Source organism: Salvia hispanica, chromosome 3, assembly GCF_029641045.1.
Source record: "Salvia hispanica isolate PSC_SH4W2 chromosome 3, Shi_PSC_v1, whole genome shotgun sequence".
NCBI lineage: Eukaryota > Viridiplantae > Streptophyta > Magnoliopsida > Lamiales > Lamiaceae > Salvia > Salvia hispanica.
This window is the reverse complement of record NC_142694.1, coordinates 43,483,849-43,496,765: the sequence shown is the minus strand read 5'-3', so window position 1 is coordinate 43,496,765 and position 12,917 is coordinate 43,483,849. Positions and strand designations below refer to the sequence as shown.

General features: G+C 33.3%; 3 protein-coding genes across 4 annotated transcripts; 2 read left to right on the top strand and 1 right to left on the bottom strand.

Annotated features, from left to right (window-relative positions):
• Positions 1–5,814: 5,814 nt before the first annotated feature.
• On the top strand, positions 5,815–6,725 carry LOC125198793 (homeobox-leucine zipper protein HOX6-like). Its single transcript, XM_048097063.2, has 2 exons — positions 5,815–6,209; positions 6,283–6,725. Exons 1-2 carry the CDS (start codon positions 5,895–5,897, stop codon positions 6,439–6,441), a joined length of 474 nt encoding a protein of 157 aa, XP_047953020.1. The 5' UTR covers positions 5,815–5,894; the 3' UTR covers positions 6,442–6,725.
• Positions 6,726–7,913: 1,188 nt separating this feature from the next.
• On the top strand, positions 7,914–10,587 carry PLR1 (NAD(P)-linked oxidoreductase superfamily protein). 2 transcript variants are annotated; one of them, XM_089069047.1, is made up of 7 exons: positions 7,914–8,129; positions 8,202–8,430; positions 9,337–9,484; positions 9,587–9,710; positions 9,808–10,061; positions 10,136–10,229; positions 10,308–10,587. In XM_089069047.1, the coding sequence occupies exons 1-7, from the start codon at positions 8,010–8,012 to the stop codon at positions 10,491–10,493; spliced, it is 1,155 nt and encodes a 384-aa protein (XP_088925173.1). In that variant the 5' UTR covers positions 7,914–8,009; the 3' UTR covers positions 10,494–10,587. The 2 variants fall into 2 exon arrangements, with proteins under 2 accessions (XP_088925173.1, XP_047968074.1); XM_048112117.2 differs by having other exon boundaries at positions 7,916–8,129; positions 9,391–9,484.
• Positions 10,588–10,894: 307 nt separating this feature from the next.
• On the bottom strand, positions 10,895–12,083 carry LOC125212078 (ubiquitin-ribosomal protein eL40 fusion protein). The gene is made up of 5 exons (XM_048112118.2): positions 11,926–12,083; positions 11,702–11,788; positions 11,520–11,622; positions 11,175–11,241; positions 10,895–11,082 (listed from the first exon to the last, which is right to left on the bottom strand). The coding sequence occupies exons 1-5, from the start codon at positions 12,026–12,028 to the stop codon at positions 11,056–11,058; spliced, it is 387 nt and encodes a 128-aa protein (XP_047968075.1). The 5' UTR covers positions 12,029–12,083; the 3' UTR covers positions 10,895–11,055.
• Between the last annotated feature and the right edge of the window lie 834 nt (positions 12,084–12,917).

Sequence of the window (12,917 nt, the reverse complement as noted above, 5' to 3'; positions counted from 1 at the left end):
GATATTACGTAGTTTTCTTGATAAGATAAATTCTTCCAGGTACACGAATATGTGTTATAACACGCAATAAAAAATTATTCTTCAACAAAATAACAAATTCATTAAAGTTAATTCCAATTTTAAAATCGAAAAGGTGTGTAGTGGACTAGTGGAGTAGTACAATTTTAGGTCCAAAAGAATATAGACTGATTAGCCCATTTAGCAATTATATTTGAATTCATGGAAGCCTATTTCGATCCAACAACCCTAATCCGTGCCCTTTTAGCAATTATTAAAATTTAAGGAAACCTATTTGGATCCAACTGCAGAGGCAACTTAATTGCATGGAAAATTATTCAAAGGCCTATTGATAATGAAAATTTACAAAAAAATAATTGTGATCTCTAAGCTCCATACACAGTACTAAAACACTATTGCTAATCTCCAAAGGATTGAAAAGAGAAGTCTATTAGGCCCATGGGGTCGGATTCTAAACTTCTCACATTTTAGTAAAGAAGTACAGGAAGTGGCAAAGCATGGACTCAAAATGACAGTGGGCGATAGAGTTAACACTGGATTTTTGGCTTGACAATTGGATCGGGAATGATATCTTTCCAATTTCTAAGTAACAAAATAACCTTATTGAAGAAATGGGTATGAAGGAGAGAAAATGGGTTTGGAACTTTACCTAGAAAAGAAGACTTTTTGCTTGGGAGAGGACTTGGAAAAAGGATCTCTATCTAGCTGTGGAGCACAAATCCCTGAGTGAGAGTGATAGTGTGAGAGATGCGAGGATGTAGGCTTATAACAAGTCAGCTTCTTTCTCTGTTTTTTAATTTTAGTTGCAGGTTACTCGTATCTTGGGATAAGAGAGGAACCACTTCATTCTTGGAAAGTTGGCATAGAGAAATGTAGCCCCACTGCATGCACAACTTTTGATTTGGTTAATCTTGCAGGGCAAACTAAACACCAGACAAAGACTCTTTAGATTTGGCTTCTCTGGAATTGAAGATGAGTTATGCATCTTGTGTCGGGAGGAACCTGAAACAGTTGACTACATCATTTTTAGTTACAAATTTTTTAGTAGCCTGTGACATTTTAGATGCAATTGTTGGAATCTCAACTTATGCGTTCCCAAAGATCCAGGAATTGTCCATCTTGAAATAAAACTGTTGAGGTCTCCATTTCATTCTTCAAGCCCAAAATACAAAATAAAATGGAGTAATGCATGTTCTTCGGTAAATTAAATATGTGTGGAACTAGGCCAAATTTTGGATGGACGATTTAAATTTAAATATTAAACTATGAACCAGAGAAAGTTTAAAACGAAAGTTTAATAAAACTTTAATAACAACAATTCCATAATAAGGTTATTATTATTTTTATTTACGTCGTTCGAACAATTTGTCACCCTTGAAATCTATTTTCACATACGTATATGGGCTCTATCCATACATAGATACATCACATGATTCACATCACATTAAGTTCATTAATTATGGCCTTGTAAATTAAATAATTGCAGTCGAAACCTAAGTGGTTATTTCTAGAGACTTAATAATCATCTTTTCCACCATCGTCAACTAAACTCAATTATTTGATGTGACCATAGAATAAATATTAAGTTGCCATTTCAAATATCAATCTATACATTTTATTTACTACTTACGCCGCTCGTTATTCATTGTTGAACGCTTTGTAACAATTTCAAAAAAAAATTGTTTCACACACAAATGCAATTTGAAATTTGAGCAAATCGTTTATAAGACGTAATGTACGAATGTGTGTTGAAATATGTAAAGAAGTCGTAAATGAATTTGGACCGTTGATTTATACTATGATGTAACTTTGCCCTAATCTTAAACAACATTTATATATCTACACGGAACTTCCTTATCTTAGGTCACACATATATAAAAGATTATGATTTTTTAATACATAAACTATATTTTAAAATATAACACTATTTTTAGCTAAAAAAATGTAAATAAGATGCGTCACTAATTACAAATTAAGGAATGATTTTTAAAATATAAATATCATATTTAATGGATAAATAAGTTTAAATGTAGCTTTCGTTCGGTAACGACAATATTAAGTTGGTGGCTAAACTCAACTCAAGCAATGAAAATGATTTTTAAATAGTAAGTGTTCTATAATTATAATATTAATATTTGAAATTGCACCATGATAAGCTCGAGTATAAGTAATTTGTTGTAATAAGCTTATTAGTAGGATAACCGAGTGAGTGATACTAACATAAAGTGTTGATAATAATGACAAATTTGTTGAAATAAGCCTCTTCAAATGATGAAGATATGTTAATCATAGCCGTGTAAAACAAATTAGCTAGAAACGTCATTATCATCAGTTTACTAATTTTAATTAATATTTGTGCAATAATCTGCCCTTTTTTACTTTTCATTCCCTTTTTTTCTTTTGTTTTCCGGCTAAAGTGTATTTTCGATATCAATTATTTTATCTCAATTGTAAATTAAACACAAACATTTTAAAACGTGCATGCGAAAAGGGATCGATTTTTATTCAATTTTATCTCAAAGCATGCATATGTGATATGTATTATGGAAGAAATGTTAAATAAAATATTTTATTTAAAACCCGAAATTCCAAAACAAATTTTAACATTTCAATTATGTGAAGTCAGTGGCGGAGCCAGGATTTTAGTCCTGGGGGACCCAAATTAATATATTAAAATTTTTGTAGTGTTTCTTTGTCAACGACGCGGAAATGACCCTGACATAAGTAGTAGAGTATTGCGCGCTAGAGATAGACAATGAGATAAATAATTAGAGGATTAGTAATAGAAAATTTAGAGATACTGTAAAAACGTCGACCATCGAAAAAAGTTAAAGAATAATATTTTTATAATAAAGATCATAGTACTATTGAAACTGGTTTTACCAATAATATATAGTAGTATAGTACTTATATATTTACAAAATTATAGAATTACTTTCTTCTATTCTATATTGTATATAATTATAAATAAAATTATTTATACAAAATTAATAGCTAATAAGTTTATACAAGATAAATTATTATGAAAAATTGTTTACAGCATAAAATAAATTTATAAGATTATACTCCCTCCGTCCCAAGATAAGTGACTTGTATTCCTTTTTGGAGTGTCCCACTATAAGTGACCTATTTCCATTTTTAGCAAAAAGTTATATCTCTTACTTTATTCTCCACCTACTTTATTCTCTCTTCTCTCCTCTACTTTTCCTCTCTCATACTTTACTCTCTCCACTTTAACTTATTTAAATATCATTCCTTAAATCCCGTGCCCAAAAAAAGTAGGTCACTTATCTTGGGACGGAGGGAGTATAAAATTGGTAGAGAAATTAAAGTCCAAAAGCGGCATAAAAAAATAAGATTATATTAAATTGGTAGGGAAATTAAAGTCCAAAAAGAGGCATAAAAAATACTCAAAATCATATTGCTAGAAGGAAGGATCGAACCCTGCCCATTTCAATTAGTGACAGGTTTTCAAGCCAACTGCACCAATTCGTCATTTTTAATTTTTTCGTACATATAGCATATATAGCGATAACTGAAATGGCTGGGGGGCCCAAGGGCCCCCCTGGCCCCACCGTGGCTCCGCCAGTGTGTGAAGTCGATCATGATGATTTGATTGGTCTAGTGCAAATAGCCAAAGAAATATGCTTAATAAAAGCTAAGTAAAGATTATGCTTTTAATATATAATTAATGAATCATATTCAAATAAAAAATTATGTTTAATAAATTGTTACGATATGGGGACTGTGGAGTAAATCACGTTTTTAAAATGGAAACTTCTCAATTTTTGTCGATTTCAACATTTTTTTATACATATTTTGTTGTTAAGCTATACATATGTTGTTGTTAAGCATAAGTAGTTAAGTAGTCATGTTTCACTGGACGTGGACACGCACATATTGTTGAACCACAAAATTCCAAGGCATTATCAAACCTTTTAGTTGGTTTATCATAGTATGATGTTGTTAATTAATTATTAATGCAATATCTCTCTTTTGTCCCCTTCAACTTAAATGTAACATTGTATGTCAAAATAACATCAATTTTATTTTTCAGATTGTAAAAAGTTAAAACTGTAATATAGATTCATCTTCTTGACGATTGTAAAAAGTTAAAACTGTATAGATTCATCTTCTTGACGATTAAATGCAAGTCATATACTATTTGAATTTCAAACAACGAATTTTACAACGAACAAGACAAAACTAAAAAAATATCTCAACTGCTCTACTACAAGAATCATAGAACTGAGTCACCCATATAACAAAATCTAATAAAAAAACAAGCCGTAAATTAAACTACACACTCTACTGAGCACAACAAAGACACAAAAATCAAAACAACATTATATAAGAAGGCAAAACAAAATACCAACAAATAAACTTTACACTTAAACTAACTATACTTTTGTGGTCTTATAAATTTTGTTTTCTATGAAATTCGGACCTAGAGCCACGTTATATACATCAAGCTAAGTACATACTAATGTGTGGTGTGGAGTGTGTGACAATAGAGGTACTATCTAATTCTACCCAATGAATAAGAAAGTTGTCACGTCCTGAAATTATGAGAGAAGCCTAATGGTATTTAAGACGTGGATTTAGACTTGTAATAGGTCCACCCACTTATAGTTATCTCAGACACTAAAATGACCACCAAAATTTACAAATTGGCCTTCCATTTTGTCGTTATTAGGCAACAACCGACATTGCTTAGAACTCTTTGCATGTTGTTTTTTATGAGATTAATTAGTAATGATTTTTTGTTTATTACTATGTAATTCTAGTGACTTAAATAGTGATTGTTTCGGGGGAAAAGTAAGATTCCATTTTTAATAGCGCAGTTGTTTAAAATAAAACACACAAATTTAAATTTTTTTATTTTAACCAAGTTTTCTAATTTTTTTTGGAATAATAGTAGTACTATATAACTTTTGAAATCTAACAAAATAGCTAGGTCCAAAATTTTCTGAAAATAAAATATAACATCTAATTTTGACGTAAAATAGTGTTCATTCTTGCAGAAGGTTGAAACCCCAATCCCAAGGACCTCCCACATCCTAGTCTGACAGTATTGTGAGGACTGAGGAGTATTCAATCAGGATATGCAGTGATCCGCTAAGAGGGAGAGTCGTAACTCACTGTCCTGCCAGAAGCCCATCTCCCAAAATCTCATGTAAAATAGTGTTCATGTATAACATAATAGTGGAGTAGCTACTTTTAAGCCAAATTTTACCATAGATTTACAACGTTATAAATTAAGTTTTAAGATCAACATTGATTCGATGTACTCCCCCCGTCCCACGTTACTTGAATAGTTTTTTTCGGCACGGGATTTAAGAAAATTTTGTTTAGCGTGTTACATAAAATAGAAGAGAGAATAAAGTAAGAGAGAGAAGAGATAGTAAAGTAAAATGAAGAATAAAGTAAGTGTGGTTAGATGTTTTGTTTATAGCAAAAGGGAAATGACTCAAGTAACTTGGGACACTCCAAAATGAAATACGACTCAAGTAACTTGGGATGGAGAGAGTATTTTTATGCCACAAAATAAAAAATGTGTTATTCATAAATTGTTTAATAATTAATCGTGATCTATTTCTCTATCATATGCAATCTCTCATTTCACAAACAAACACGTCGCAAATATAATAGTATAATACGAGATTTCCAAACCTAATTTTCTATTGAATTTTAAAATTATGTAGATTTTGTGTAAATTATTATGAAAAAGCGTGATTATAAATTTTAGAAAATAAAGTCCTACCTATATAGCCGTCAAAAACCATAAGACATAACCTCACGAGAGTCTCCTATTTAATACACATTACACCATATCATCTTATCTCAATTGTGTCTAAGACTCATTCGTCATAAACATGGAATCATCCCAACAAACACCAACAAAAAACAAAAGCAAGAATCAGCATCCAAAAAGGTTCACCAATGAGCAAATCAAAGCCCTAGAGTCCATTTTCGAGCAAGAAACGAAGCTCGAGCCAACGAAGAAGATGCAGATTGCAAGAGACCTCTCCCTGCACCCTCGGCAGGTAGCCATATGGTTCCAAAACAAACGAGCTCGTTGGAAATCCAAGCGACTCGAGCAAGAGTTCACGAAGCTCAAATCCAGCTACGATGCTCTCTCCATCATGTTTGATGACTTGAAGAAGGAGAAACACTCTCTTCAAATCCAGGTTTTCATCACTTTTCATATCTTATTCTAATTATCAAATTATAATAATTAATCTAAACTTAATTCAACCCTAGTTGCACGAGCTGAATGATCGGTTGAAGAAAAATCGCGATGGAGATGTTGGTGTAAACGATGACGACGAAAAATTTATTACAAGTTGCTTCGGAGAAAATGAGGATCAAGAATTTATATTCGACGAGCTGTCTGAGATTCCCAATTGGTGGGAGAGTTAGATATGTATACGCGTATATAGAGATGTAATCAAATAATACATTACGTGTATAGTTTGATATTTTTATATCACTAATTTGTGGAATTTGGGAGTGACGTGTGTTAAATGATTAGTGATGAGTGTTCTTCTTTTTTTTTCAACCTTTTGTGTTAATGGAGAAGATAAAAGTTCAATTCCAAAATGTTGAGACTGACATTTAGCATATCATTCTGTACTTATATAACATATGATTTTGTGGTTCTTACATTCATTATAGCAATAAATATCTATTTGATTGATCAGCTACACTAGTTTGTAACATGTATAAATTTAAGATCCATTTTCCAGCTTTTGATGATCATAGAATTTTCAATACTTGTCCAATTTGTTTGGTTTGATTTATTTCTTTTTCTCTATTTTGGCTAAGGAATGGAGTAAATATTAATGACAATAATACCTTTTTGCTTTTGGAATCCATAAAGTTTGCGGCTGTTGACTATTTTGTTGGTTAAAATGATGGCAATTCAAGGCATGTTATTTTCATATTTTAGGATAAGCCCAACTATACTTTCATACGATTTAATTAGTCAATTTACTGATCTCGTCATAAACTCTTTTTGCTGTTGCATCTCATCGACGTGTCGCATTGAGCATGTTGCTAAAAAAAACATTTGCTTCCATTGTTGGAAGTCATATAATTAAGTTGATAACTTATATTATACGATAATTTAGCCACTAAATTAAAAATAAAAATAATAAAAAACAGTATCCTAATAATACTAATAAAAACACCCAACAATTTTTAAAAAATAGAAGTATATCAATTAAATCGGCAAGGTCATGCATGTAGTTAATAATATGATCCGAGTATAGTCGTTGTTTTGCTCAGCGCAGTGCATGGGCGGATTCAGCAGCTAAGCTGCTTGGGCAAATGCCCCCTCTACCCATATGATATTTCACCATTATACTCTATTGTGATTTCCAATTATATGGAGTACCACATACTCCATAATTATGTCCCATTAAAAATAAAATATTTTTCCTTTTAATTGTCCATTAAAAATAAAATATTTTTTAAAATAGAAATAATTTTATTTTTATTTTTCTCTCACTTCTTTAACTCACAAAATAACGGTAAATAAAATCATGTGTCAAAACAAATTTACTGGGAATGATCTACTGTACTAAATGCTCTGTCAAGTACATAAAAAAATTCCACCTATATATTTTCTCCTCTTCAAGCAAAATCTTTGGGCACCGCGTTGTAAACCATTTGCAAAAATTTAAAGGGAAATGACACGATCATTGCAAAAAATTTCATCTTTTATAATTTATTTTTAAAATTTTAAAAATGTGGAACAGAATTTTACCCTTTTTGTTAAGTATCAGTAGTACTCCTATTTAACAATTTGTTCTTACTAACATGAGCTATTTTGAAAAAAATAAAATTGGCATAATGATAATAGTACTAATAATTTATTTTGGCTCTCTTGGTGGTGGAGTTGAGAGTCTTATCCATAGACAAAAAAAATCAGATCTTTTCCTTTTCTTCAAATTTTTGTTAGAAGAAGCAGCGATCTGCATAAAATAATGGCTCTCTCAATTTTATATCCCACGCCCACCGCGCATTTTCGCTGCTCCACCTCAATCCCCTCTCCTCCTCCCCTGCTCAAAAATCTCAAGCTCCCTCGTTTCTGGCCATGGCAAAAGGTAGCTAGCTGCCATTCAACTCCCTCTTGCTTGAATTTTGCCTAAATTCCGAAATTTGAACCTAATTTGCAGGTAAAGGTGGGATCTTTGAGTGTATCTCCAATGGGGTTTGGGACGTGGGCTTGGGGCAATCAGTTTTTGTGGGGTTATGAAGAATCCATGGATGGTGAGCTTCAGCAGGTTTTCAATCTTGCTGTTGAGAATGGGATCAATCTGTTTGACACAGCTGATTCCTATGGCACCGGCAGATTGAATGGGCAGAGCGAGAAGCTTCTTGGCAACTTTATTCGTCAATTTCCAGGTTCATTTCTTCACTCTGATTTTGGGGGTTTTGGGGAAACATGGATTTTGTTGTTTTAAGAGCATTAGCAATGGGGCGGACGATGCCACGCCCCAAGCACACGGATTTGGGGGGTTTATGCACAAAAAAAAAATACAGAATAGGTAGGACTATAGAATGTTGACGTGGTGAACTATAAATTGCTAAAGGGATCTGAATGGATAGAATTTCTTGTAGCTTTGGTTTTATAGATGAAAATCTTGATGTGTGCTATGCTAGTAGTGGAGATCAGTTTTGGGTGTTGATAATAGATCAGCATTTTCTTGATTTAGTCTTGCAAATGCTTGATGATGATATTGTAGATTCTTGAATTTTAGAGAGGGAAGATGGATTTTGTTGTTAATGGGTTAAATTTGTTGTCTTTTTAGTTCTACATGAGAATCTTGAGGTATGGTATGCTAGTAGTATGCATCATTTAAGAGTGCTTATAATTGATCAGTATATCTTGATGTTGTCTTGCAAATGCTTGATGACGATAATTGTAGATTCTTGAATGTTTGTGAGGGAACATGGATTTTGTTGTTAATGGATAGAATTTCTTGTCTATGTAGCTTTAGACATGAAATTTTGGAGGTATGCTATTGTAGTCGTCGACTTCATTTTTTAGTGCTTAAAATGGATGAGCATATGTTGATGCAATCTTGCAGATGCTTGATGATAATATTGTGGATTCTTGAATGTTTGCACAAACACTATTCTCCAAAGTGTATGTTGAGGATCGATTAAATTGGCAATGTGGTCTTTTGTTGCCTTTGTTTTCGAATGTAAGAGCGGTTGTTTGAGCTTAGTTTTGAGTTCAAACAGTGTGCATAAACATCATGTTTGCCAACAAATTGAGGATGTTTGTCTTGGCATTACAAAGAGCAGGAACAATTTTCGCTGTTTTGCTGATCCGGTATCTAATTGCATGTACATGGCAAGGGAATAAGCAGGTGCGGGATAACATAGTGATTGCAACTAAATTCGCTGCATATCCATGGCGCCTTACACCTAACCAGTTCGTGGAGGCTTGCAGGTGCGCGTTTACATTTTCTTGAAATGAGGAGATGAGTGAGTGAGATTAGCCTTGATTTCTCACCTACAATGATGTTTATTACTAGGATTCATTTATGTTCAGGTCCTCATTAGATAGGATCCAACTAGATCAAATCGGAATAGGACAACTGCACTGGTCGACCGCGAATTATGCCCCTCTCCAGGAACGAGCTCTTTGGGATGGTTTAGTGGCAATGTATGACAAGGTTACTGCGAACTCATCTTAGATATTGGCTAAACAGAAATCATGTGTCCGCTTTTCCTATAGACGATTAACCCTCGGATTGGTAACTTTTTCGACAGGGTTTAGTACGAGCAGTTGGTGTGAGCAATTACGGACCAAAGCAGTTACTGAAAATATATGATTACCTTGAAGCTCGTGGGGTTCCACTTGTATCAGCTCAGGTGCAATTCTCACTGCTGAGTATGGGAGAAGATCAGCTAGAGATGAAGAGCACGTGTGATGCTCTCGGGATTCGAGTTATTGCTTACAGTCCTTTGGGACTCGGCATGCTTACTGGAAAATATAACACTTCCAATCTTCCAACTGGACCACGGTACTCACCTTCTTCCATTTCCGTATTTCTCGTTTGATCATCCTGCTATTTTCTCACTGGTGCTTAATCTATAGGGGGTTCCTATTTCGGCAAATACTACCAGGACTCGAGCCTCTCTTGGAATCTCTTAAACAGATTGCACAAACAAGGCGAAAAACCGTATCCCAGGTAGTACTATACTTGTGAATTTCCAACCAATGAAACGAGCATTTGTTTGTTGTCGAAACTAAAGATATGAACTTGCAGGTGGCTATAAATTGGTGCATCACGAAAGGTACAATACCGATTCCCGGGGTTAAGTCGATCAAACAAGTGGAGGAAAACTTAGGCGCTCTCGGTTGGAAACTTAGTTCCGATGAAATGCAACTGTTAGAATCTGCAGCTTTAGAATCTCCCAGAAAGATGGTACAGAACATCTTCCAAACTAGATAAAATACATCTTGTACATTTTGCATCATGGTAATATACATGTTAAACGAAGTTAAGCCTATTGATTTATGAAATAATGATGAATCATACGACACCAGCTGCGACTGTAAACAATTAGGTGATTTTCAAAGGTTACATATTTCATGTTTACTCATGCGAATGAAAATTTAGGCATTGTGCAACAAATATAGAAGAAATGACAATTTCTGGATGCTAATTCCCACAGTAAGTGATAGGATCTCCAAAGAAGAAACTGAGGTTATTTCAATTTATCAACAAATTTGTAAACATTAATCATCACTAGGCACCACATCATAATAATAAATGTAATGTAACGAGAAAGGAAAAAACCATCGAACCATTTAAGAAGGAAAAAAATCTTAAACAGCAATGACAGGAATAAGTATGAAAAATCAAATTCATTCAACAATATAAAACTGCAAATCAATGAAGTGCAGTGAGTCATAAAGCTCCAATGTCTAACATCAAAACTCTTTAGTTTCATTGTGAATAACTAAAGTAGAGGGGACAAATTGGCAACAAGATAAACAACGAATCCAGTAGTCTACTTGATCTTCTTCTTCGGCCTCAACTGCACAAAAGCAAGTTTGAAACATTTGAACATCATTGCTAGATTGGAACTGAATAGCATAAACTCAGCCAAGCATAAACCACAATACAAACCTGATTGCTGTGTCCACACTTCTTCTTGCGGCAGTTCACAGCACGAGGGTGCAGACGGGCGTAGCATCTACAAGATAATTAAAGATTTAATATCAAATCCATAAGCTGAATTTACATCACATTTACAAATTAGCATCATCATGCATACACATTTAATCTAAGTAATTTCCATACTCAAATACACCGTCTAAAAGCAAACTAAAGATACAATTAAGTGTATGAACACATAAACTACAAAAATTGTGTGCTAATACTGAACCAAATATAAACAAAAAACGAATTGTACAATCATCAACGATGTCAAGCTGAATTAATCGAGGAATTGAGCTAAACCAGTAAACTTACTTGCGGCAGATCATCTTGTCTTGATTGTATTTCCTGGCCAACGCCATAAGCGACGGCTCAATGATACCTCCCCTCAGCCTCAGAACCAAATGCAGAGTCGATTCTGCAGAATTATTTATAATCAGCTCATAGAATACAGAAATTGAAAGCAAAACTAAATCAAGCTAGTGAAAAAAATTTACCTTTCTGGATGTTGTAGTCAGCGAGGGTACGGCCATCTTCAAGCTGCTTTCCGGCGAAAATCAAACGCTGCTGATCCGGTGGGATTCCTATACGTAATTCCACAAAATATCACATCAATTTACAATGAATTCGATCATTTTCCCTGTTTTTATTCAAATTAAAATCGGAAACCCTAGAAATACTCGATTCAATCTGAAACCAAAAAAGCGAGATATCGGAGTACCTTCCTTGTCCTGGATCTTGGCCTTGACATTGTCGATGGTGTCGCTCGATTCGACCTCGAGCGTGATGGTTTTGCCGGTGAGCGTCTTGACGAAGATCTGCATTTTGCCGCCGCTCACTACACGAAATTAGAGTGATGCGAAGCGCTGCTGTGTTGTTTTTATATCAGGATCCATTTAGGGTTTAGGGTTTTCTTCCGCCTCTCTGCGACGTCGTTTACATGGTTTACTGATTATGTGGTTTAGTTAATTTTTAGTATTTTTTTATTATTATAATTTGACTTCGATTCAAATTTCAATTTATTTTGTTTTCATATTTGAACATTTCCATACAACATCTTCGAGTACTGTATATATTGCGATTTTTAAATATAATTTCGTAAAATGATTCCTTCCCACTTGCGGGAATTTTTAAAACTGACCAAAATTTAGAGTGCAATAAAAAAGTTGAGGATAAATTTTTCATTTACATCTTAATCTTAAAAAATCGCAATTTAAAGATTCAACTCCAATAATATATATTCCCTTTCTCAGTTCTTAAAAAATAATCATGTTTTTCTAGGTATTGAAAATAGACTCATTTTCTAAAATTGAAAAAAAAATTCTCTCATACTTTCCTCATTTTTTCTCTTTTTCATATTTTACATTTTTTTCTTATATTACTAAATTCTCATTAAAACACATATCGTTCACATATGCCCTATTTTTCGTTGACAGAATATATAACAAAATAAGAGAATCATTAGTGGGCCAATCAATTTCGGCCTATAAGTATACTCATATTTTGGGCCTGTAAATAGTGGTCCAATCAATTTTGAAAATCCATTAATTTTTTATTATTACTATTATTATTACTTTTTGCATGGCCATGATTTAAAATATCTGAAAGAGAAAATTGCGGAATATCTTTGTATATGGTAATTAACAGTTAAACACTCGGATATAATTAAAAAAATATTTTTAACATTGGCATGTTTCCAAATTATTATGCCGA